The sequence below is a fragment of the Marmota marmota genome, unplaced genomic scaffold, assembly GCF_001458135.2.
Source record: "Marmota marmota marmota unplaced genomic scaffold, marMar, whole genome shotgun sequence".
Lineage (NCBI taxonomy): Eukaryota > Metazoa > Chordata > Mammalia > Rodentia > Sciuridae > Marmota > Marmota marmota.
The window spans coordinates 9,574,866-9,602,253 of record NW_025999853.1 but is presented as its reverse complement, the minus strand read 5'-3'; the positions used below and the strand labels follow the sequence as shown (position 1 = coordinate 9,602,253).

At 34.0% G+C, this 27,388-nt stretch overlaps 1 protein-coding gene across 1 annotated transcript in view; it reads left to right on the top strand.

The window, feature by feature from the left end:
* Positions 1-27,388, top strand: part of LOC107139963 (PARP1 binding protein) — a 55,258-nt gene that overhangs the window by 11,664 nt on the left and 16,206 nt on the right. The window contains 7 exon segments of the mRNA XM_015482848.2: positions 2,220-2,453; positions 7,726-7,830; positions 14,526-14,696; positions 16,945-17,099; positions 23,109-23,292; positions 26,065-26,118; positions 26,121-26,245. Of these exon segments, the coding sequence (XP_015338334.1) occupies positions 2,220-2,453; positions 7,726-7,830; positions 14,526-14,696; positions 16,945-17,099; positions 23,109-23,292; positions 26,065-26,118; positions 26,121-26,245 (1,028 nt within the window).

Here is a 27,388-nt window from a genome sequence, read left to right as displayed (position 1 = left end):
ATACTAAGAACAAAAGTTTCATAATTCAAAAATGTAAATTTTATTTACAATTTTGAATTATTATAAAGTAACTGATATAATATATAATCAGAGTACAAGTGCTCTGAAAAATGTGTAACTCTTGCTTTGCTCATTTGATTCTTATGAAATACAATCCTTAGGTCCATCAGAGAATTAAAGAATCGAACATTTTGAACTTCCTTCATATATTAGCCAGCTGGCGTGTTCTCCTACCAAAACATTTTCTGATTTGACCACAGACTCTCTCAATCAGTTGTTACTGGTTTGAAAAATAGAATATGCTGTCATGGTGGGCACCTGATCATGAAAACTGATACCTGGAGTGCATTTTTATTTGGATTTAAAATGTTTTTACCGTCCCAGTATAAACACTGTTAATCTAGTCAAAACCTTTTCTCACAAGATCGGAGCTTTCATGGTTTTATTTTAACTGGTTGTATTCAACAGAGTGTGAATAAATTGTACATTTACATTAGGCAAAAATATTAATTGATTTTAAACATGAAGAGTGTCATACCAACAACAGTTTTAGAAATTTTTGAGATAAAATAAGTGAGTTTTGAAACTCTAAATATCTGGATTTATTTAATTTAATACCACTTGGAAATCTTCTGGACTGTAAGCTTTCTGGAATTGGGAATTTAAGTAACCAATTTTTGATGCAGTGCTGGGAAATTACAAATCTGTCTTATGTTTGGGTTTGAGAATTACTGATTTGTTTTGGTTGTTCATTGAACTAGCTTCATACACAATAGTGAATTTTCATATTCCTGGTATAATAGGTCCCTATCCTAAGAACAACAGGATGATTTTCTTAGTCGTCTCCAGATGGAAAAGTAGAGTTAATTATTTTAAGACAGCTTTGGACACCTTGTCATAAATTTGGATAGTAAGTAGCAAATGTGACTGATTATCAAAAAAGATATGAAGATAAAGATTTCAATGCATCAAATATATAGAAAATGTGGGTTGGGTGTGTTGATTTCTTTTTATTATTCTTCATCGTATAAAGATGGTGTTAACAATTTAGTTTCAGTGAATTATGCAGTTCTTAATTATCCTCCCATCTTCAAATGGGTTTAGTGGAAAGGGCTTGGTATTGGCAGAAACTACTAATATATTAAGGGAACATAACAATTGAAGGTAGCACATATTACATTTTACAAAACCACATATGAATACTGAAACATATTTGTTACTCATGCTACGTTGGAAAGAAACAAATTTTTACTGAATGAAAGCTGGCATTTTTTAGTCGTCAGTGTTATTAGTATGTAGAGTATTAATGTGGGAAAAGAATGCATGCAGTCCCTAAAACCCAAAACCTTCAGCATGTTCAGTGAGAGAATTTATCATGTAGATATTGACTAAGAGACTTTAAATAAATTTTTGTTGTTAAATAAAATACTGACACACAAATATGTTGGTAACATTAATGTGTCTCTAAGCAACTATAAGTCACTGTAGCCAGATTACAATCTGTTTTATTTCATTCGGGAAAATTAGAAAGTCAAAATAGAGAAAGCAAAAGAATATTTTGCCTGATTAGAAACATCTGAGAACCTATAGAAAAAAACCTGACTTTTGCTTTTTAACGCTTATTTGTTAAAGTTTAGTGTGTCTATAAACAGGGAAGAATCAAAATTATTTTCAAGCCCTAGGTTTTAGCGCTGATATTTTGTTTACCCTCCAACACTAATGGAATGAAATATCATTTTGAAAAAACTCCTAAGACCATATTTTCAAGACATTGAAACATTGTGTTGTGTAGGAATCATTATGACGTTAGCAATTTTTAATAAAAGATTAAAGATATATTAGGTAAGGCTGCAGATCCATGTTGCTCAGTGGTAGAGGGCTTGCCTAACATGTGAGGTCCTGAGTTCAATTCCCAGGACTGTAAAACAAAACAAAACAGCAAAAACTCATAAATTAAAAGGAAGTAAAGATTACAGAAACAAATGTTTTCCCAGTCAGTAGTACTTAAGGACTGATCACTGCCCACTCCTCCTTTGACCCTGAGTAGAAGAAATCCAGTGAAATTTAGGAAATAAGTCTATGACTCTGTTTGCCAGTTTTGTCGTGTGCAAGTTTTGCCTCATCAAAATTTTATGTGCATTTCCCATCTCAATTATAAGTTAATGAATATATTGGCACCCAACTTTATCCTTTTTTTCTCTTGGCATCATCTCTTTCAGCACTATGAAGAATTTACAGTCTCTCTCAGTGATGTTTTAATGACATGGAAATTCTTACTACATGAGAAATTAAACTTACCCATTGAAGATATGGAAGTGGTTGACCATTATGAGGACATTAAGAAGACTTACGATGATTTTTTGACGAATAGTAATATGGTAGATCTGATCGACATTTATAAAAAATGTAGGATTTTGACTTCTAATTGTGAAAATAATGACATGATATCCCCCGTAAGTATTTTTTAAAATAATCCTATTTTAATAGAACTAAATTTCAGCTAGACTACTTTTATATATGTATATGTACATATGTATTTATTTATTGGTATTGGGGATTGAATCCCAAGGGTGTTACCACCAACCTACATCCCAAGCCCTTTTTATTTTTTTATTTTGACACAGTGTCCCACTGAGTTATTCAGGGTCTTGCTAAGTTGCTGAGGCTGGCTTTGAACTTGCAGTCCTCCTGCCTGGAGTAGCTGAGATTACAAACATGCACCATTAAATCATAGTTACACAGTTATAGTAATTTGAGGAAGGTTCTGAAAGAAGGCAGAGAATATAGTCTTTGTTCTGGTTAGTAACATGCTCGGAGAAAAACAAAAGCTCTAGTAATTTGATAATGTTTTTGCTTTGGTGATCATGTTAAGAATGGAAAATTTAGGTACCTGAAAGCTAGTTATTATTTGAAAGAAATATTTGGGTGGTAAATTTTGTTACACTTGTGTTATTATTTGGTTGCTAAAACAGTTTTTTATTAGATCAAAAAATATTGTAACAAATCAGTACCAAATGCCTGTTTTTTTTTTTGTTTTTTTTTTTAATTATGTCAAGGATTGCTTTTCTTAAAATGTATTTTTTCTTGGTTGAATGTGCATCTGTTATTCAGTATATGTTATATGAATGACTATTATGGTTTTTCTCTTATGGATTAATTAATATTTTATTTTGTGATGGGAGTGTCATTTATCTTATGAGAATAGTATGGGACAATATGTGTGAGATATAGACTTCTTTTTTTGTACAACCATAGTTATTTTTTAATAGGATATAAATTAAAAAATTAAATACAGTAGCATCCCTTACAGTTTGGTTTTGTTTACATTAGAATTTATGAATCCTTTTTTAGAATATGTTCATCTGTATCTAATTTTTTAAAAGCATTGAAGGTGCTCTTTAAGATTTACTGAATGCTATAAAGCAGTGGTTAAATAGTAGTAATAGCTAAATAAGTGTAGCTGGAATTAGAAAAAGATGTTTACTATATTTTATAAGATAATTTGATACTTTGTAAATATTTCCATATGGTAATATTGTTTTAGCTGTTTATAATGGAAACTTCTACTAAAAAAGTGAGTTAGAAAAAAATGGAAGCTTATTTCACTCCTAAAAGATGTTGAAATATATGTAACTAGGACTGATGTGATAGTTCATGGTTATCAGAGATCCAGGCTTTTCCTGTCATGCTGCTTTCCCCATCTCATGTTCCATCTTAATTCTTGGCCTCTGTCCTCAAGACCACCTACCTCATGGTTCAGGATGACCATTGAAGCTCCAGACATTGTATCAGCATTCTTTGCTACAGGAAGTAGTAAGAGGGAACAGTAATCTCCTTTTAGGGAGACATAGCTCTTTTGCTTCCATTTTGGTTAGTCACATGGGCACTCCAAGCTGAGGGAGGGTGGAGAAGATAGTCATTATTCTGGGTAGTAACATTCAAGGATAAAACAGATCACGGAGTTGGAGAGTTGGCAGTTTGTAGTCTTTGCCTCACTGGGCTCCATGGAGGCCTTTGCTTGTAACTTCCTCAAAATGTGTTGCCCAAACGTGCATGTTCATCCCACACATGCACATCCACAGTGTGGTAAGGGTACTTGAAAGTGGAGATAGTTCACTTAGTAAATTCTCCCCTAGTTGTACTTTTTTTGCTTGCTTGTTGAGATGATTTTTTGCTACTTTTAACATCGTTCTTTTTGAGAGGCTAATCATATATAAGCATTGAGTTGTAGAAACAAGAAAGAAGATCAACCAGCACTAGTGTGATCTAACTGAGGATTTTAGGCACATTGTTTTCATCCTGTGCCTTGCCCCTGTCTGAGTTCTCTAAAAAGCTTTCTCATTTGAGTGTATTAACCTGTAGTATGAGATATATAAGGTGCACATTTGGGTTGTCTGTGAGGGAGGTGGTCTCCAAATAGTAACATATCTCCCTTGAAGGACACCAGGAATGAAAATTGAAACTGCTAAAATGTAGTGCATGAAGAAATTTTCTATATTTAAACTCTGAAACATTAATAGTTTGGTCTTTGATATCTATGCTTGCTCTAAGGAAATTTCTAGTGAGGAAAAAATGGACAGATGTATTTCTCAAAAATGTACTAAATATAACACTAATTTATGCTTAAGTGCCTTTAAACTTATATATTAGACTATTCCAAATGATTCTGAAAATTTATTTGCTTCTTATTATAGCTTAAATAAGGCAGGAATTATGAGGAATTAGGATAAAGCTAAGACAGCAACCTGTAAACTTGAAGCATTCCCCTTTCACCTTCGTTTTCTGGTTTATAATTCCTCTCCTGAGGACCATGGTTGCAGCGCCATAGGCATCTGGAAGCAGACAAGGTTTGGTTCTAGCTGGAGTGGAAGTGGAGATTTGTGAACAGCTTGCTTTCTCCTGAACTAGTGGGTATCTGAAAGATAGCGTCAGATCTGGGGTGAGGAGCAGAAGAGCTTAACCACAGAGACTTTTGGATCCTCTGAGCAAGGTCAGAAAATATCCTCTGTGAGTATGCCCAGATTCCCTGTCCTTCTAGGCAAGAAGGAGCGGATGGGTGGGCTTGCTTCCTGTTGGTGAGGCTTGGGAGAACATTGGGAGAACATGGGACTTCGTTCGCTTTGACAGCCTCTTTTTTTTTTTTCTTCCACTGCTGTGCCATAGAAGACATTTCACCTTCCATTACTTGCAGAGCTGTCATGTTAGAGCTGAGCCCCAAACTGCCAGTGAAGAAAACCAACAAACCATCCACAGGTTACCAGCAGCCAGAGAAGGATAGGTCAGCTGACAACATACCTGCCCAACAGAACGGAACTCTAGAGGGGAATGACAACTTGAATATACATAATTATTAGTTATTTAAGGAAACTCAAGGATAGCAGCCACACATAAGACTTCCTAGATTTTGCAAACAACAAACTCCAAACCAAAAACAAGCCACATCTGCAGGGCTTCAGCGTGGGTGGTGTGGCACCGGGAATATATCAGGGTGTTGGGCTGAAGGACTGCACTGGCACTGGTGGGTGCGACCTGCAGTTGCCCAGGGCAGCCAGGGAAGTGGTATTTGGAGCCCAAGGCCCAGCTTCTGGGGCTAAACTCTGAGTAGGAAGGGACTTCTTGAGAAAGCTCAGAAAACACAGCTCTCCTGAGGAAGCGGCCCCTAGTTGGAACCTGAGACCACCAGGTGATTCCTCTAACCTTTGTTAAGGGAGATCCAGAGCATGGGTCCCCCATGCCTGCAGGGGTCAGCTCTGCAGCCACCTCCAGAAAGAGGAGGCCTTGCATGATCTGGGCCTCCAACAGGTGCAGTGGGCAGTTAGGGCCACCAGACCTCTTCACTCCTAGGGAAGATCTTACCCTATTGGCCTCTGCCCAGCATCTTGGGCAGAAGCAGAAGCCCAAGCCCTTCAGTTTAACCCAGAAAACTGCCAGCAAACCTCCAAAGTCCTCATGTCTCAGAGACACCTGTCTTTGTGGACACCTTGTGGTTACTAAATACAAAGCAAGATTTTGTTCTTATAAATGTTTGTCCCATGTTGTGCCCTCGGCCCCAAACTTTATCCACAAACATTTGTTTTTCTCTTCCCCCAAACAAACAAAAAGCTTTTTAACCCCAACCCTTCCTCTGCTGCTTTTGGGTCCCTCTTTCAGGTGTGTGGACAGGTGGGCTGGCTCTCCTCAGGCATGGAGATTAAAAAAAAGCCTGTTGCTAGAGAGGGATCAAAAGGACACCTATAAATGTTATCACAGACTGGATTGATAAAATAGTATATAATAGATTGTAGGGACATGTAAGGTCTAGGGTGTTCTGTTTTAAGAGATGGATAAAATCTTTATTCTCAAAGCTGCAGGTGTGTGTGGGGGAAGTATTCAGCCTCAAGAATTCCATTCTCCTTGCATTTCTTTGGAGGCTTTCAACAGAGAGAATGAAATCTCTCACAAAGAGGAATTAGATGCAGGCTAGCATTTCATCAACTGATGTTCTGAGTATGATAAGAATTTATTCTTTGTGTAAGATGTCTCCACCTTTGTGACTTTTATGAGCTAGTTCTTCCTCTATAAGCTCTTACACAGGTTCATTCCCCCCCCCCTCCTTTTTTTTTTTTTTTTAGCAATTACCAGGTTATAAAATTATCATGCTTATAAAAGTGATAAAAGCTTGCTAATTTTTCAAATAAAGCATGAGAGTATGAAGCAGAAAAAGTTGTGTAACTACATACAGATAAATACTTCAGAGTAACTCCTATTCTTTTTGAAAAATAAGCCATTTTTATGAGAATTTTTTAAAAAGAAGATAAAAACATAAATTCAAAATCAAGTTAGTATCCTGAAAATCAAGGACAATAAATTTTTTTATTTGTCTGATTTTAATTTGTGCATTATAATTACATGTGATAGTAGATTTATTTATACATGCACATAATAAAACAATATAATTTGGTCAGTACCTCCCATTTTCTTCTCCCTCCTCCGGATTTCCTTCCTCTATCCATCTCCATTCTATTTGCATGAGGTTCACCCCTTAAGTGCCATGCATTCTCCTGCAAAAGACATCATTTCATTCTTTATGGCTAGATAAAACTCCATGATGTATATATACTGCATTTTCTTTATTCAAGCACAATAAAAATTTAAAGTACAGAATAAATACAAGATTATGAAATAAAGGAAAAGAAACTTGGAGGTTAAATCTAGAGGAATTAACATGAAAATGATAGTACTCCAAGGAAGATGCATATGAGGGCATAATTAAATATGAGTATTAGTTATAATAAACAGTTTCCTTAGCTGGGAGACCCAAGTCTGCTAATGATGAGTATTTAACAGTTCCAGGCTATATTGATGAGAAAACATATGTGCCTCTTCACATTCTGGTAAAATTCCTGAACTCTTAAGGATAATGATGACTCTTACTAGTTTCTTTATTTAACTATAATTTATCCTTTAATTATAATTTAAATATAAGCTTGTTATTTAACAAAAATTTTAATTCCATGCCCTGAAGGAAGAGGACCTGCAAATCTTATCCTTGATCAAGATTATCATTTATTAGTCAAGTCGAAGGATTTATGAAATATGAAAAAGAATATCATGCTAATATCTCATATGAAGAATTCCATGTATAGTCAATAATTGCCAACAAGTATCAAGTAATATTCTGCACTGGAATATCAGTGACATTATGTGTGAATTTTTTTTATTAGTAATACCCTATATTTTCTGCAGATTCAACTACTGGATTTTCTCTGTGGCAAAGAGCATGCAGGAGATGATGAAAATGATCTTTATATGCCAATGTCACCAGTGAAACACAACCAGGATCATGAAAAGGTATTGATAGATTAGTAAATTAAAGCAGAATATGAGCCCCTTCAAATCACTATGTATTTGATGGTTCATTGGAGCTATTAATGTTTTGTTTTTTAAAAATTTTTATAAGTCTTTAGTTTGTTGAAATAAACTATTTGCAAAAATTAATACATTGGAGTCTAGAGAGAGAGCCTGATACTAATCAGGTTATTCATGGTTTGGGGCCAAGGCAACTTCCACTAAGCAAAAATAAGTATCGTTCAAAGAACCAGAAAAATAGGTGAACTTTCAGTTATCAGTTTTTGCACCTCACATATACTGTTTTAGACGTGTGAGTCTCTTATTGTTTTATTGAAAAATCTGGCCTGTATCCTTCGAAGTAATACAAATGATATACTACCTACGACTAAGAGTTCTGACCACAGGTTTTGCTGTGGAAACGAATCACAGAACATTAGAGCCACATACAGGTTTGGTCTAATACGACTTGCTTTCAGCTGCTAGGTATCTAATTGCATGTAGTGACCCCCACTGACCATGGGAATTATATTTATAGAAGTTTTATGATTAATTAAATCACCATTGACAAGAGTTAGAGAGTATTGGGAAAAATAGTAAAATTATATTTAACATACTTTTAAAAACGTGGTGTATAAAAGATCTAGAGTGCACCTACTTGTATAACCAACTGCTGCATTAAGTCAATTCACATTGGTGAATTACCTTCTTAATTTTTCAGAAAACTTTTCTGAGATTGATTCTTCCAGAAGACCTATATTTTACAGATTGTACTTTTAAAAACATATTTTATTACTGCCTTCAAGTAAATACCTGCATTCTGGATTTAATTTAGTTTAGTTTTTTTATGTATATCTGATTTTATTTCTATCCTTCACACTTATCTCTAAAATTCTTTACCATATACTTCTTGCAAATTAGGGATGGCCACAGTATTGCTTATCATATAAAGAAAACTTAAATACCCATTAATATAATTTACTACCTTTCTACTCCAATTTCAGCATTTGTCCCCAAAATGGTTTTATATTTCTTTAGACTCTTAATTTATAAGAATTCCCCTCATCTTTTTCTTTCTTCCTTTTTAATTATCTGATGAATACTCTGGTAATATTTAACTTGTTCTTTTATTTGCTGTGTCTGTCTGTCTCTCTCTCTCTCTCTCCCTCTCTCTCTCTCTCTCTTTTAATTTTTTAGTACTGGGTATTGAACCCAGGGGTACTTTATCCCTGATCTACACCCCAGTCCTTTTTATTGGTTTTGCTATTTTTGAGATAGGGGCTTGCTAAGTTGCTGAGGCTGGCTTTGGACTTCTGATCCTCCTCCCTCAGCCTCCTGAGTCACTGAGATTATAGGCACATGCCATTATGCCCAGCTACTTGCTGTAATTCTATTAAACTGGAAATTAGAAGTTTAAGTTTGGGCTTAACATTTTGTAAGAAATAGTTTATAACAGATGTGGAGAATTTCATTTTGTATCACTTCAGAAGGCACAAACAGGCTGCCCCAAATTGCAAGATCTCTACAAAATAAAAATGTAGTTTTCGGGTTGGCTGGGGTTGTGGCTCAGTGGTAGAGCACTCGCCTAGCACATGCGAGGCTCTGGGTTCGATCCTCAGCACCACATAAAAATAAATAAATAAAATAAAGGTATTGTGTCTAACTACAACTAAAAACAATAAAAAATTACATGTAGTTTTCCCTTTGCTGTCAGCATATGTCTGTGGGGTGATACTTTAGCACTGTATAAATAACCTTATTTCCCAACAATGTTTCCCTAATGGTTTTATGTAAGCGTTGGTGATCCTTGCCTGAGTCAAATATTTAGCATTTGTAGAAAGGTGAGTCTTTTTTTTTGTCATGTGTACATTAATTACCTGCCATTTCTCAGTAAAGAAAAGCTTTATCTTGTTAAATGGGACGAGGTGTGGTTCTGTTAAAACGTCAAGGTTAATGCTTAATTCTCTACCATGGGAATTGGTATACATAAGAGGCAAATAAGATTTTTTTCTGCTTTCTCCTTTTTTGTTTGTAGATTGCTGTGGAGTCATGGATTTTTATTTTTGTAGTTTTTATTTATGCCCTGTTAGATTTTTTGAGCATTTTCTTTTCTCTCAAGCCCACCTTGAATGTTTCTTGCCCAGACCACCATGTTCCTTTTAGTGATTTTTAACTATTTTCTTAAAATTAAGTTTTCACTTACATTCTCACTTTTTTTCCTCTTCTGCTCCAAAGCTTGACAAACTGCTTACCAAATTGGCTGGTCTTTTCTCAGTGGCACTTAAGAACTACATTCATGTATGAGGAGGGGAGATCTCTTACAGCCTCCTTTTCTTTGATCTGTCTTGCTCCTGGTGCTCTATAGGGGAGAATCTAAGAATAATTGTTATTATTTTTTTTTTTTTTTGGTACCTGGGATTGAGCTCAGGGGCACTAGATCACTAAGCCACATCCCTGCCCTGTTTCGTATTTTATTTAGAGGCAGGTCTCACTGAGTTGCTTAGTGCCTTGCTTTTGCTGAGGCTGTCTTTTAATTCTCAATCCTCCTGCCTCCTGAGCCATTGGGATCACAGGTGCGGGCAAACTTACCTGGCTTCTTATATACTTTTTAAAAAGAGAAATGAGCTGATTTGTATATGTAAAAAGATCTAATCTCTTAGAATTTTAGCTTACAGTTATAAAACATTATCCTAAAGTGATTTCCATGATGGAGAAATTGATGGGTCTTCATTGTACGTATATTTAAAAAACACTGATAGGGATTGGGGGTGTAGCCTGAATAAGTGAATAAGCACAAGGCCCTGTGTTTGAAGCCCTGGCCCATCACCAAAACAAAGCAAAAACAACCAAAGAAAACTCACAAAAAACTCATAATTTGTTTCTTTGTGTTAATCCTGTGCTTTTAATCTTTTGCTTCCTGAGACTGTCTTTTCTAGGAGAATTTTATCTTACTAATTGGCTGGTGGATTTGATTTTCTGAGGGCCATTAAAGTTAGAGCCACATTGACAGCTCTGAAGTTTCTAATTTTTCTTTTCAGAAGGTATTTTGGGAAGTCAATATATTTCTATTGAAAGGCTAAAGTTACTTTTTTGGGCTATGATCTTGCCAAGATATATTTTGATCACCAAATTTGCTTACACCAAAATCTTCAAATAGAATAATGGAATGAATTTAAGAAACAATATTTTTGTTTCTTTATTTTATTTTTCCTAAAGTGTTAAACTACTGTTTTAGAATTCTGAGTAATAAAGGGAAAAAGAATGAAGAGCCCCCCAAATCATTACTTAAATAAAAAATTCTATCAGTATATCTGTTCTAATCCAACTTATTATTATTATTTTGGCAAATGTAAGCATGTATGTGTTAACCAAGGAGGCAAAAAATACCTGTACAAATTGCAAAATTTTTTTATTTTAGAAAAACTTTGTCCAAACTGAGATTGAATATCAGCATTTCAGTAACAACTAAGGGATAGGAAAAGCAACTTGGAACTGTCAGAAAGCTTAAATAAAATTGCCCAATTTCTAAACAAATCTCCAAATATTTTGTGGTATGGATAGAATCAGTTTATTAAACAAATAAATAGAACAGTATCCTTATTTTTGGTATCTTGGAAAAGCTTCAGTCTTGTGGATTTTGTCAATTTAAGCCCTTGCTTCTGGACATCATAACTGTACTCATGTGGACTGCTTTTACAGAGAGCCTCTTTAAAACCCACTTGCACATACAAGAGCAGGGAAACCATAACTGCCATGTTATTTGACCATAATGATGGGGATAGATGTCCAATTCAGCCATGAGTTAAAAGAAACACTCCATCTGTGAGGACTCCAAGATGTTTTTCCCTGATATTTGCCCAGGATCACAGATCAGAAATTTAGAATTTTTTTAGCCTTAAAGAGTAAGTTGTAAATGTGGAAGCATAAACCCTGATTTTGTACCCAGTAAGGATTAGGAGTATACATAATAGTAAGTCTTGATTATTTTTGAATAGTAGAGTACAGTGAAACAGATTATGTTAAATTAAATGTAGGAAATATTAAAAAGTTTCTTATTGCAATGTAAACATCAGTTTTTCCTCTGTTTTGGTTTTTGACAAATAGTATTATTCTTCCCAGATATCAAAGTGATAATTTGTCTGTCTTGTTTTAGACAGACCATTGCACTATGAAATTAAAATTGAAGCTTTACTATTATAGACCACAGATAGTATTACAATTCATTGTGCAAATAAAGATTAAAAGACACTTGAAATATAAGGAGAAAACTGTATTATTCGTTATTTTATAAAATTTTAGGACAAATTTTAATGCTGCCGATTTTTTTGTGGTTGACCTGAGAGGTTTTCTTTGTAAAGCAATGTAATTAAAAAAAAAAAAAAAAGCACTTATTTGACTGCAGATGTTTTAATTAATAGAATTTCAATTTTAAAGTTTTAAAAGGACCAAACATATATATTATTTTTTCTTTATTATTAAGCAAAAACTGATTGAGACCTATTAATAAAAGTGGACTGCTTACCTACTATAATGCTGAATATTCTTTTAGGCTTTAAGGGTATGTCACTTGCTGATATGGATCTCAAGAGTAGTGGAAGGATTAAGAAAATAAACAAAATATCAGAAAATAATAAGACCTACAGATAATTATAATAGGATGATACAGAGTTATCAAAGGGTGAGGAAATAAAAGAGTTTGTATCTGCTGTAGATTAGGAAATCGGGAAACCTCTCTGAAAAGGTAACATTATAATTTTTTATTGCTACCTTTTAAAATTCTTTTTGTGTTTCAAAAATTTTAAATGTGATTAGGCAGAATATGAAGAAATTTTAATTTGAATAAGGAAAACATTTTCTTAAGAGTTTTCCCATGATAAGTTACTGGGACTTTAGCTAAATTACTGAAGTTATTGAAGGATTTATGAATTTCATGTTTTGAGAATGAATTGAATTTAGAGTTTATGAAGCAGTATTTGAGGGAATAGGCAAGAAAGAGAATTTCAGTCTGAAAACAACATCCAAGAACTAGAAACAAACAGGATTCCAGAACAGAAGGTGAGATGGTAAAAACAGAATGAAAATTTATGAAGTTTTTCTTTTCCTTTTGGTATCATGTTTAAGATTTCCTTGTCTAGTTACAGGTTTTAAAGATTTTCTTCTAAACATTTTATAGTTTTATATTGTACATTTAGATATATGATCCACTGTGAGTTAATTTTTATGAAAGGTACAAGATTTTAGTTGAGATTTATTTGTTTTCCTTATGGATGACTAGTTCCAACATCAGATATTGAAAAGACTGTCCTTTCTTTATTAATCCTTTTGCAACTTTGTCAAAATCTAACAACCATATCTGGGTCAGAGTATTTCTGGACTCTGTTCAATTCCTTTGAGCTGGGTGTCTTTTCCCGAATATTACTCTATCTTGATTATTGCGATTGTGTAGTAATTCTCAAAAATCATTTTCCAGTATATTTAATATGTTGATCCAGTGTCTTCTGGTTTACATATTTCTTGATGACCTGTTATCTTGATCCCTGTTCCCCATAGGTAATGTATTATTTTGTTCTGACTGCCATCCAATTTTTTTCTCTTTGGCTATTAGAGTTTTATTATAATGTGTGTAGGAGTGATTTTTTAAAAAAATGTTTACCTACTTGAAGAGCTTCTTGGAACTATAAATTAATATTTTCCAAATTGAGGATGTTTCTGGGCATAATATCATTACACTTTTTTTCTACTTCTTTCACTTTTGTGCATTTTGGGTTCTTTTCCATGTCTTTATACAGTTATGTTTTTTTTTTTTTTAATTTACCTAATATTTTATAGTTGCTGTGTGAGCTTTAAAAGCTGCCAGGTCCTGAATACCTATAAATAGCTATTTTGATGATAAAGGTTATTCAATTACCTGGTTTTTCATTTGAGATTGAAGGACAAGTATAATCAGTGTATATGTGTGTGTGTGTGTGTATGAAAGACCTGATGCTTCTGTCAAGTTCTCCCTAATTTTATTTTTTGCTTGAATAGTCTGTAACTCTGCATGACACCAGTAAATATCAGCATCAACTGAATGCTATTATTTAACATTTAGTTAAATCTCTTCATTTTCAGTATCTACTAGTTCTCAAAACTTAAACATTTATCTTTAGCCCTTAAATCTGGCATTTAAGGAATGTAGCTATGGGAACAAATAGAGTCAGTTGGCTCGTGGTCTAAGCTTCTGAAATTTTATTATTGGCTATTATTTAGTGGCTGATGTATGCAAGAGAATTAGAAATGCAGATTTGAACTGTATCTTTTGTATCATTTTTTAACAGTCATTTTCCAATAATTATAATAGTTACTATGTACTCATGGTTTCTTATTGTCAGTGAGTTTATTTCAAAAGAAAGAATATGTTGACTATGCAACCTAAGGTTTCAGTTTATATTCAATTCTCATTTCCTAAAGAACTGTGAAGTATTGTGATTGAATCATCATATGTGTTCTTTTTAAATATACATGACACTAGAGTATATTTCGACATGTTATGCATGCATTATTCTAATTCTTTTGGTTGTACATGATGTGGAGATTCACTGTGGTGTATTTATATATGTACTACTATACATTGAAAATATTTATATATGTACTACTATACATTGAAAATATTTAGAATAACTGCAATAAAGAAAATAACTGAATATTTTATTGTACAGGTACAGCTACTAGCAAAGAAAGTTATCTTTTCATATTTAAGTCTGCTAGTAAATTCAAAGAATGACCTGGCTCTGGCTCATATTCTCAATATTCCTGATAGAGGACTTGGAAGAGAAGCCTTCACTGATTTGAAACATGCTGCTCAAGAGAAACAGATGTCTATCTATTTGGTATGGAAATGTTACATTGTCATGATTGTGTTAAGACTCTTTGAGCAGTGGGTTCATAAACCCTGATATAGAGTTTGTTTTTTCTCTTTGCACATTTTTTATTGTTGCCTTATAGTTGTACATAATGATGGAGTTTGTTGCTGCATACTCATACATGCATACAATATGACCATATATTTTGGCCAGTATCACTCCCCAGCACTTTCCACTTCCTTTCTCTCCTCCCTACCCCTGGATTTTTTTGTGAGATCTTCACCCACCCTCCTTTCTTTTCCTTTTCCCTCTCTACCTTTCACATATGAGAGAAAACATAAAGCCCTTGACCTTCTGAGTTTGGCTTATTTCGCTTAACATAATATTCTCAAGTTCCATCCATTTTCCTGCAAATGACATAATTTCGTTTTTCTTTATGGCTAAATAAAACTCCATTTTTTTTTTGTGTGTGTGTGTGTGTGTGTATCACAATTCTTTAGCCATTCATCCATTGATGGACACGTAGGCTGGTTCCATAGTTTGGCTATTGTGCCGCTATAAACATGGGTATGTATGTATCACTGTAGTAAGATGACTTTAATTCTTTAGGATAAATACTGAGGAGTGGTATATTTGGGTCATATGGTGGTTCCATGCCTAGTGTGGTTGTACTACTTTACAATTCCACCAACAGTGTAAAACTATTCCTTTTTCCCCATATCCTCCCCAGCATTTATTATTATTTGTATTCTTGATGATTGCCATTCTGACTGGAGTGAGGTGAAATCTCAGTTTAGTTTTGATTTCCCTAATTGCTAATGATCCTGAACATTTCTTCATATATTTGTTGATCATTTTTATTTCTTCTTTTGAGAAGTATTTGTTTAGTTCATTTCCCCATTTATTGATTGGGTTTTTTTTTTTTTTTTTTTAGTTTTTTATATATTCTATATATTAATCCTTTGGCAGAAAACTAGCTAGCAAAGTTTTTCTCCCATTCTGCAGATTATCACTTCATATTCCTAATTATTTCCTTTGCTGTGCGGAAGCATTTTAATTTGATGCCATCCTAATTATTAATTCTTGGCATTGTTCCTGAACTTTAGGGATCTGATGTAGAGTTCTTATGATTATGATGAAACAACTTTTAAGCAATCATTTCATGTTCTATCTCTGTATTTGAAAGCCAATAGTATTTTTATTTTTTACTATTTTCTTCATGTTTGGCAAGGGAGAAATTCTCTAAAGCACTGTTTAACTACATGTGTTCTATAGAGTCCTAGCCCTGGTAAATTCTTCTCGTATAAATGTTTCCAAGGCCATAAATTTTAGAAATAGTATATTCCCCGTTGGAGAATATATTCATAATGCATGTTTATGTATGAAGAACTTTGAGAAGTTCCTTCATAAAGAAGTCTGCTTCTTAAGAAGTTAACCTGGGACTGGAGTTGTGGCTTAATGGTGGAGTGCTTGCCTAGCATGTGTGAAGCACTGGGTTTGATCCTCAGCACCCCATAAAAAATAAACAAAGATATTGTGTCCATTTATAACTAAAAAGATTTTTTAAAAAAAGAAGTTAACCTGATTATTTAGTCTGTTATTTTCTAAGTTATTTCACCATGGAGCTTTCTCCCAAATTATTGGTATTTCATAGAGTTTGTCTTTCTTGGGGTAATGCTTTAGAAAATGCATCTACTAAACATTTTTTCTTTGATGGAGACATTCTTAAGTTCAACCATCACATACATATTTTATCTTTGTTAAGAAAAAGCATTTTACACATGGTCAAATAGTCTAGGATGCAAGACGTAGTTGGAATTTAGTGGCTATCTAGTCTAAATATTTATTTTATAAGAAAGGTAAAGTAAAAGTTTAGAAATGCTGAATTGCCAGACAATTCATAGTAGATTAGTTGACAATGAAAACGAGTTTGTTCTTCATAATGGTTCCAGGAGTCTGACATCAATTTAGGAATGTCAACAAATTCTTTATAGTCAATGACCTGTTCTTATGAATGTGAAGATGATCTTTAGTCCTTAATTTAATCTCTGACTTAGCCCGTCAGCCTCCACCTGAGCTGGGCATTATTGCTCCAACCTTGGTGCGTGAATTCTGCCTGGCACTTGTTTCTTTGGTTAATGAAAAGTGTATGAGCCATAAATTGTGCTTCATTTTAACTGTATTCCTAAATCTACATAGATCTAGCTTCAAAAGGTAAACTGTAGCTTTTTGCTTAATCATTAAACATGAGTAAACTCTTTGTTTCCACTCACAGATGGCTACATCCTTTATTAGAACATTAGAGCTTGGAGGGAAAGGCTATGCACCATCACCATCTGATCCTTTAAGGAAACATGTAAAGGGACTGTCTAATTTTATTCATTTAATTGACAAATTAAATGAGATTCTTGGAGAAATACCAAGTCCAAGGTAATATATTTTTCATAAATTACAAATTTGTCTTATTAGCCTATCTTTAAAACTTCACAAAATCACAGGTAGGAATAATAGATATCAAAATGATCAAGCGTTAGGCCAAACAATGGAGAGGAAAAGCAAAATAGATGAATAAATTATTGTATGCCTTGCTGACATTCTTAAATTTTTACCAAAATTAAAAGTACATCCAAACTAACTTTGATTAATAAAAAAGTATTAATATTTTTATCTGGAAGAAACAGATTTTTGAAGACTAGAAATAGCCAAATAGATATAATTCCTTTAAACTTTTAATTTAGTGTTGAAGGAAACCAGTACTAAGAATGAATAAGAAAATTTAAAAATATGATGAATTCTCTATTTTGTTTTATACTGGTTATCTTTTATTTGCTAATGTGTAAATCTTTGGTTCATCTGTCATTTGTTTATATGTGATATTAGAAAAAGAGTTTTTTTTAATCTCTTAGACTTGCATTTGTAATATAGATATATTGGATGATAAATTTTAAAGAAAAATTTTGGAGGGTAGAAGTGGAATGTATATGCTTACAATTATGGTGGACTCCTGTGGTTTTGATTGTTATTCCATAGCATGGTTCTAATAAAAATGGCTGATATTTATTGAACGCTAATTGTGTAAGACATTGTGATAAACTCTTTATGTAAACTTGAAGACGTTGCCCAGGGGTGTGGACAACCTATTTGGCTTCATTTGTAATTTATTTTGTTTTATTCTCTCTACTTGGACTTTAGCCACAATCTAAAGATTATAAGAAAAAGCAAGACACCATCTTTTCTGTTTCTTCCAGTTCCTTCTTCCTTTTACAGCTCAAATTCTTGAAGAAAATGCTATTTTTTAATACTTTGCTATTTCTAGTTATTTAATGTGCATTTCTCAGGAGGCAGTAAGCTCTTTGAGGGTTTATTGGTTTTCTTTACTAATATTTCTGGCACAGAGCAGACATTCACTATTCATTTCCTTGCTTATACTTGACCAACTCACACCCTTTGATGTTTCCCAAAGCTCTTCTGCCTATGAGCTTTTGTGATCATCTGGTTGTTATTGTCTTTGGACTCTTTTGAGTCCTTATATATGATCACTGTCTTGAACTCTTATTTTTCCCTCATAACATCTAAGATACTATTCTCTTATTTTCTAGCCCCCTTTCATTACATTATGCAAATTCTTCCAAATCTATATTTCAGTGAAATCCAGACTTCTTTTCTGATTTTTAGAGACATATCTTCAACTGTCTTTGAGGTAGTACCTCAAAGGCAACTGAAACCTAACATGTCTCAAACTACATCTTAATCTTTCCCTGGAAAGGTGCTTCTTCTAAAGTAGTGAAGTCTTTCTCCTTTCTCTGTCTCCTGGTTCACCTAGTTCTAGCAACTCCTCTTCTGTGACACTTTTTATATTCTTTCTCCTCATCTCTATTCCTGTAGCTGCCATCTTATTTCCAGTCTTTATGCTGTCTGTTTTAGACTTTAATTCTTTCTGGACTTTTTTGCCAGTCTCTTTGAGTTGTGCATTCTGCTTTCAGTCTTGCTTTGCTCCATCCTGTTAATCTTATTGCTACCAGAATGATCTTCCTGAAGCAGCGAATGTTAAGCCCTTGACTAAGACCTTCAATGATTGCATAGTAGGTATAGGGTAAAGCCCCAGGAATCTCAGTGAGGTATGCAAAATTGTATACAGTCAAACTCCTCCCTGTCTTCACTCTTGGTCTCTATCCTTTTTGTCTCTCAACCTTAAATCTTGGAAATAAAAATATATTTAACTCTTGTATCTGAGGATAAGTTTGTATACTGACCTTGTAATAGGGGAGTTATAGTCACCTTTCAGCCCATGGAAGAATGGGAATAGACATGGGAGAAGGGGGAGGGGAATTGATTCTCACATTCATCACTCTTGCCAGCTTTTCATGAGGCCATCTTAGCTGTAGTTGGCTGCATTTCTACACTTTGCCAGTAGGTGCCACCGCAAAATGCATACCATACCTTTACCTGAAAAAAAGTCCTGAGTTAAAGGATTTTAGGTTATATAAATTAATTGTTGTTGTTCAGAAGTTTTAATTACTGTCTTTCAAGATTATTACCCAATTTTAGTGCAAACCAGCATTACATATTTAGTATGTGCTTGTAGAATGTTAAAATTTTTCTTGTTTAAAGTATTTCTGAAGCATTTTTGATACATTTTATGTGGTGCCTTTCATCAAATTTACTTTTTAAAGGTAAAATTCATTTCAGCAAACAGTTATCAAATTTTTGAATATGATACAGAAAAGACGATCACTTTATTTAGTAGAATGAAGAATAATCAATAATTACTTTCAAGTGTTGGCAGTCACTCTCTGTTATTGCTCAGTGTTTTCTTCAAGTTACTTTGTTTGGAACTTAAGAACCAAATTATGCTTTTCATTATTAGCCTCATTTTTCTCTTTCTGCCCCAGCACTCTGGTTTGATGCAGTCACGAATCAGGAGCTACAGTTAAGAAAAAGGTTTTCTTCACTTTATAACCCCTGTGCATAGCAGAGATATCATGGGGTAATTTGAGTTAAATCTTCTGGCTGGGTACTGTGACACACAGCTATAATCCCAGCTACATGGGAAACTGACACAGGAGGATCACAAGTTAGAGGTCAGCCTCAGCAATTTAGTGAGACCCTTTCTCAAAATAAAATAATAAAAAGGTCTGGGAATGTAGCTCAGTGGTAGAACACTCCTGGGTTTAGTCTCCAACACTAGGAAACAAACAAATAAAACTTGTCGAGTTTCTAGGCTCTAGAGGCAAAGTTTGAATTAAGCCACTATGTTGAATGGCAAATATTGAAAAAGCTAATGGATGGCTTTAGTAGTGAATATATTGTAATAAACTAGTGATAGCATGAGTGTTTGGGGTATTTAGCCAGGGCTCAAATTGTTAACCTAGGCAAATATAAGTCTGAAATGTAAGTTATGAATTTTTTTCCTAAACGGTTCTCAGTGAATTACATAATCTTTAAAATTTACCATTTTTATTCTTGTTGAGATCATGGGAAAAGAAGGTCAAGGGTGACTTTTTTCTTTAATCATTTGAAACATTTTTTTAATAAATTCTTGTGATTGGCACTAAGACACGCTTTTGTATTTTATTAGCCATTTGAATTTTTTTCAAATCCTTTTTCATAAGATTAATTCTCAGAAAAAAAGTATATTGTGCTAATTATGTTTTCATTTTAACTATATTTTATCTAGTTCATTTCTGTTAAATGGAAATTAAGGGGAAAAAACACATGAAAAAGAAAGTTCTTGTGTACTTGAAACTATCCTAGAATTTACTCAGACTTTTGACTATAGAAATATGACAGGCTAGGTCCCCTGATCAACCCTTTGATTAACAGTAATTAATAAAGCTTTGATGAACAGGAAAATGTAATGAAAATGCAGGTCATAGAATATGTAAAAGAGGAAAGCCAAAGAGGCAAGTTAAAAAGAAACCAGCCTTTATTTTGAGAGCGTTTGCTGAATTTGGTGAACTGGAGTTCTATTCTTGTAGTTGTTTGAATCTGAGGGGACAAAATCCAGAGTCTGCCCAACATGAGTGGGTCTAATAGAGGCAGATTACCACTCTCTTGGGCTGATTCCTCAGTGTATACGAGTGAGGGCATTAGCCTAATAGAAGGGTTTCTATAAAAACCTAGTTGATCTAGTTAATTATAAAATATTTTAGTATTTAGTTTAAGATTAAAAGTTACTAAGATTAAAAGTTACTGCTGTCTTCATTTCTTTTCAACACAGTATTGGATGTCTAATTCAGGTTTGTAAGGCCAAAAAAAAAAAAAAAAGGAGATAAAGCAATTAAAATGAAGAAATAAAGCTATTTGATAATGATTATATATGTAGACAACTCCAAGAATCTAAAAACAATTATTAAAACTTTAAAATTAGCAGAAGAGTTTAACAGTGTTGCTGGATGTAAGGTCAATAAAAGAAGTAAATGTATTAAAGAATTAAATTAAAGAAGTAAATTAACAATTAAAGAAGTAAATGTATTTCTATATCTGATCATAAGGTCAGTAAATAAAAAAATACTTGTATTTCTATACCTTCACTAGATAGAGAAAGTTTCAGAAAAATAGCTTTAAATATATAAGGTACATAGAATTAACCTAATAAAAGCCACACCAGCTCCTTCCCCTTTGGAAAGTTCAGACTGACAGTGAAAGTCACTGGTTGCCCTATCCCACTTGTTGCTAGCCCAGGGCTTTGCATTCTGATCACAATGCTTCTATAGATATTTGCCTTTGGAAGACCTCATTCTTCCTGCTTTATTATACTCACAACTTCCCACTTACCACTTACCACTCCAGCTCTTGTTCATTCCTTTCTGAAGGAGAGTTTGGGGTATTTGGAGATTTTCCTCTATTCTCACCATGCTCAGTGAGACTTTTCCCCAGAGTGTTTACACTTATTGTAGAGTAAGTTCAAACACTTTAAGCACTATTGTATTACAACTAATAATATAAATAAATAGTAAATTATATATTGAGTTTTACTATTAAAAACTGCAGATTGAATAATGTTCATTTCCTTTACAAACATCATCTCTTCTGTGTGTCAAGTGTACATTGGTATGTGAAGATTATTTATGATTTCCTTTCTCAAAGACCTAATTTTTGCCTGAAATGGTTTTCCACTTTGCCTTATAAAAACCACCAGTGTTGCTTTTTAAATAATGCTACTATCCAGTGTCCTTGGAGATGCTGATTCAGTAGGATCAGATCCAGAGTTGATGTTTAAACAAAACTGATCTGATTCTGATGATTGGGAAAATTTGTGAGACACTGATCTAATGTATTGTCATCATAAATTAAGTTTCTCTGTGATTTTCTTTTAACTTTTCTATCTGGACCAGTTATTTTAATGTGAACTATCATATATCCTGTGCGTGTTAGGGAGTTTGGTTGTTCTCTAAGACATAATACCTGGCAATAAAGCTGTGAGGGTGCAAACTTCAATTCATAAAATTTCCTTATGCTACTACAAAGAGAAGTTTAGCAGCATACTCTCAGCAGCAAATGGCAGAAGTGCCATTCGTCTCAGGCAGCGTGACTCCATGATCAGCCCAGACTACTCTCCCATTCCGCACTGCGCAACTTTCCAGGCGTGCTTCATGGAATGAGGATCTTGTGACTTCAAGTGAGATTCCTCTTCTATTGTTGGATATCTCTAATTCCTGCCTTGGGATGGACCAAGATCTTTCATCTTATATATCTCTCACATTGGTCCTTGGCAGGTTCTCTACAGTAGGAGCTGCAATTCCAAATTCCTTCAGGTTTAGTCTTGGAATAAAGGAACATTTCAGGTTTCTAAAAACACTTGTATATTGGTCATAGTTGGTCCAGTCTCTGATTTGCTTTGTATTAGTACTAACTTGTTTAATTTCCTTGTTCATATATAATAACCTTCACATATTAGAATGGTATATTGAATGTTTCAGGTCAGTCTCCTTCTTCTCCTATCCCAAACACGATTTTCTCAGTCAAGTCATTTAATCTTCATGAGACTCAATTCTCTCATCTGTGATTTAGGGGTAACATTAACAACTTTTCGAACTGGTTTTAAAATTACGGTGATGTAACATTCTAGACGTTCATTAAGAGGTAGCTGTTTTTTGTTATTTTAGTAATATCTAAAAGTACATACTTTAAGTATATTGCATGTATATAAGTGGGTCTGATCTGTAATCACATTTCATGTATAACAAAAGTATTTCCCTTCAGCTTTCAAATCAAGGAAAATGTCACTTGTTGAAATTACTTGTTTCTAGAAAAACTTTAAACATTTTGTTTCTAATGGTTCTCATCATTTTCTTAAATGCTTTACTGTTTGATTTGTAAGATCAAAGCTAAATTCTTTGAAAGGTGTTGATTAGTGCTGAAAATTATATTTTCAAGCTTATAAGCACATTGCTGTTTGCAATACTATTATAAAGATGATCTTATTTCTATTTTCAGCATTGCAGGGAGTCGTATTCTGTCAGTGATAAAGATGCAGCTGACTAAAGGCCAGAACAGCAGGGATCCTTTTTATAAAGCAGTTGAGGAAGCTGCTCAGGCTTTGGACTTGAGGATTAAAAACATTATCAATTCTCAACAAGAGGCTGTAGCTGTCAGCACCCCTGACATCAGTCCTGCCCGGGTAATGAGCTTTTTATTCTTCATTGTGTGTCTAAACAAAACATCATCTCTTGTATTTATTAGAAATGGTTTACTACTGATACTTAAGTCTGAAGAGTGCATTTCCTATGTTCTAAGATGATATTGAAAATTTAATTTTCTCAACAGGATTATGTTCAACTTGCATAAATCATAACATCTTTGGGAAGAATTGTATTGTTAAAGTAAGTCATTGGATAATCTCCAGTACCCTTTGTGACAATAAAAGCTTCTGATTCTTGATGGATACTACAAATACTTTGTAGTATTTCTCAGTAACTATTCTTATAAAATAATTATTTTTCCATTTACTCAGATATAAGTTAAGAGCCTGGCTTTTGACTCCAAGACTGAGTCCTCTGCAGGACAGCAACAGTCCTATTAGAAATAGTTTCTCCTCAGCAATTAACTTTTTTTATATAGATCTCTGTAATCAGTTATTTCTACCTCTTTTCTACCAGTTTTCCCCATACATGGCAATTTTTAAATTGTATATTCCCAGAACATTTACTTCTTTCTTGATTTTTCTTATGTAAGTAATCAAATATAATAGTTTCTAACCTATGATATTATAGGAAAAATTGATTACCATGTTTTTAGCTCTAGAACAGAATTTTGGAGTATGCCTTTTAATTCATTTATTGCAGTTTATCCAGTTAACAAAAGCCTGTTTACATTAGGTATTATTATGACAACCAGTATATAGACATAAACTTGCTTAATTTTATCATTTACTGATTCATTCACAGACCTTGATGACCATTGTAGCTATTTCTCTATAATAATACATCTTTTTAAATTTACTTTGAAGGCATGGCATGGGGGAGACTCTGGGATCCACCTAATTTATTTCATATATGTTAACATTTCCAGCAACTAGTTTGCCTCAGATGACAAACAGATTATCTTTGTAAGTGATAGGAACTGTTACAATCTCAGGTAATTAAGAGCACCAGTCTCTTCCATATGGCAAAAGAAATAAGATATAAACAGCCTGGTTTTTAATTTTATGTTTTCTACCAAATCAAAAATATTTTAAAAATTTCAATCAAATAATACTCAAGGAAGTTAATATTAAACTAATGGAAACTATATGTTAAGTACCAGATTGTGATAGGCCATTTGTTTTAATTCCCATGGAGCTGCACATTAGAGTTCACCTGGTAGCCTGAGTCTGTCAAGTAGAGTAAGGAGGCCAAAACCCTGTTGGTAAAAGCTGGGAAACTGGCATAGCTGCAGTAGATGGCCCAGAAAATGCAGCTTTGTTATCTTGGCACAGTGTTCATCGGCCCTGTGTGTCTGGCACTATCATGGCCCCTGTTTTGCCAGTGAGTCTAAGAACAGAGGCGTACATACAATGAATAATCTGGTATCAAACCTAGGTGTGATATTAATAATCTGGTATTGAACCCAGGTTTAAGAACAGAGGAGTAAAGAAATTTCTCAAGAGTTGTATAGCATATACAGTTAATAATCTGGTATCAAAACCTGCAGTTTGTGTTTACATATATCTATCTGCAAAATTATTTTATCATATATTCTCTTTTTTTCCTCTATCTAGTCACTAAGTTTTTCTAGCCCACCCTCCTTTTTTGGAGGTGGGGTCTTATTGTATTGCCTGTTCTGTCTTGAACTCTTGGACTCATGCTTCAGCTCCTGCCTCAACCTCCTGAGTAGCTGGAATTACACTGCATCTGGCTTGTCTCTCCCTTTTTAATCTATTTTATCTCTAGTGCTACCATCAGACCTGTCATACCTAAACTGGCTTTTTAATTTGTGACCCTGTCTCCAGATTTGATAATATTCTTATCCTGAAATATATTTTACACATTGCCAGCATCGATTTTTTCAAAATCTAAGTAATGTTATTGTACTTGCTTGCTTGATAAAGCAAGAGATTTTACCTGTGTAACCGACTGATTTATAACTTCTTTGCATAGTGTACAGAGCTTTTCCAGACTCATCCTGTGTTACTTCCTCCCTGTATCTTGTTCCCCAGCCTTGTCATTCTACCTAGTCTTTTGTTCCCCATCTTGTCATTCTTCTTAGTCTCCAAGAGTGCTATCTATGCTCACTCCTACCGCTGTATGTCTCTTCCTCTGACACCATCCTTGACTTCACAGTACATTGACCACTTTGTTTTGTATGCTTCTGCGCCATTGTATGTATACTTATTAGAAATATCAATTAGCATTCTGTAATATGATGTGTTGATTACTTATTTATCTTATCAATATGCCAAAGGCTGTGGGTTCTTTGAAGGTAGTGATTTTCACCTTTGTAGCTTAGCTTAAGGCATAGTTCTTGGAATGTACCATATACTAATCAATGATGATTGAATGAACTAGTTTTTCACTTTTGCATTTGATTAGATCTTAACAGCCATCTATGGGGGTAAGTATTCAGATCTCCAAAACTTTCTCACTCTTTGGTATAAGAGAGAAGATGTACCTCCTAGGGCTGAGATTATATAGATAGAGAATGGCTGGGTTTTTCTGATTCAAATGTTATTTTGATCAGAGCCTAATATTTTCCTTTGGTGATAATATTTTTTGTGCATCTAAAAATGGATAGGATTGATAATAGTATGGCTTCGAGGAGAAACATTAATATGTCTTATAGCCACTTCTCAAAGCTTATGTTTTGTTACTTCAACAACAGAGGAAGAAGAGTGGCAGATGAAATGGAAAAGTGTGGCTGACTCAACCTAGTAGCGGCGATTTTTACATTTATTTAAAATTGCTTTTTGTTCTAGCCAAAATCTCATGCCATAAACCATGACACTTCATACTGTGGCAGAGATACCGATGAAAACTTTACTAGTTCATTTTGGATGAAGAAGCAGCCCATGCTCCTACCAGAAACAAAGCAGAGCTTTTATATGGTGACGAAAGCACGATTCATTGTAATGCAACTTCTATTCTTACACTTTTTACGTAAGTACCATGGAAGTCATATGTGTATAAATATTAATTCTGGAAATTTTGAGAAAACACTTATTGATTATAAAAGAAATATATGCTTATAGTAGGAAGGTTGGAAACTATCAATAAGTATGAAGAAAGAAAACAAAAGTTAAAGGGAGATTGAACATTTAAATGCAAAGAGGTTATATATTTAAGAGGTAATATTTTGTGAGAGTATTGCAGGTGTTTTTCAGTTTTCAGTGTTGCATTTTTATTCTCGTTTTTTGATTTAAGAACACATTTGCTTTACCGTGTGTCAGAAACGTGACTAAATTCTTTTGCTTAAATCATCTCAGCCCTCACAACTCCTTTTAGTAGTATCTCCACTTAGTGAAGAATTAGACACTTGAGGGAGGGGGAGAGAGAGAGATTAATATGCCCCAAAAGCAAAGTTAACAAGCCCAAGGTCTGAGCTCTAAGGACTGCTGTTCACCCTGCGAATAGGAAAAGGCATGTATACATTGGAATTGACATTTTCTGGTCTTATGAAGAAAAATATGCTAAATAAGACCTTGATGGTGTCTCAGTCCTCTCTGACATAGACAGCCATAGACTGGGTGGCTTAAATATCAGAAACTTGCCTTCTGTTTGGGCTGGAAGTGTGTGATGGGACGCCATAGCTGTCAGGTTCTGGTGAAGGCTTTTCTCTCTGGGTACAGATGATTGCCTTCTTGCTTGTGCTCACATTGCCTTTCCTTGGTGCCTGTGCAGAGATCGCCCTCTTCCTTTTCTTCTAAGGCCACAGATTAGGAACTTGCCTATCATACCTTACCTTTATGATCTCATTTAACTATAATTATTTCCTAAAAGCCCTATTTTCAAATCAGTTGTATCTGGGGATTAAGGTTTCAACATATCTTTTTTGGAGGGATACATTTCCATCTATAGCAGATACTCTCTAGTTTTAACAGCAATTAAGTCAGTTACTCAATAGGTGGGTAAATTCTTAATTAAGTAAACATAGACTTCTAGGAATTTTAATGATTTTTAGAACAACCATTTTATTTTTTTTTTTTTTAAATTTTTTTTTATTGTGGGTTGTTCAAAACATTACAAATTTCTTGACATATCATATTCCACACTTTGATTCAAGTGGGTTATGAACTCCCACCT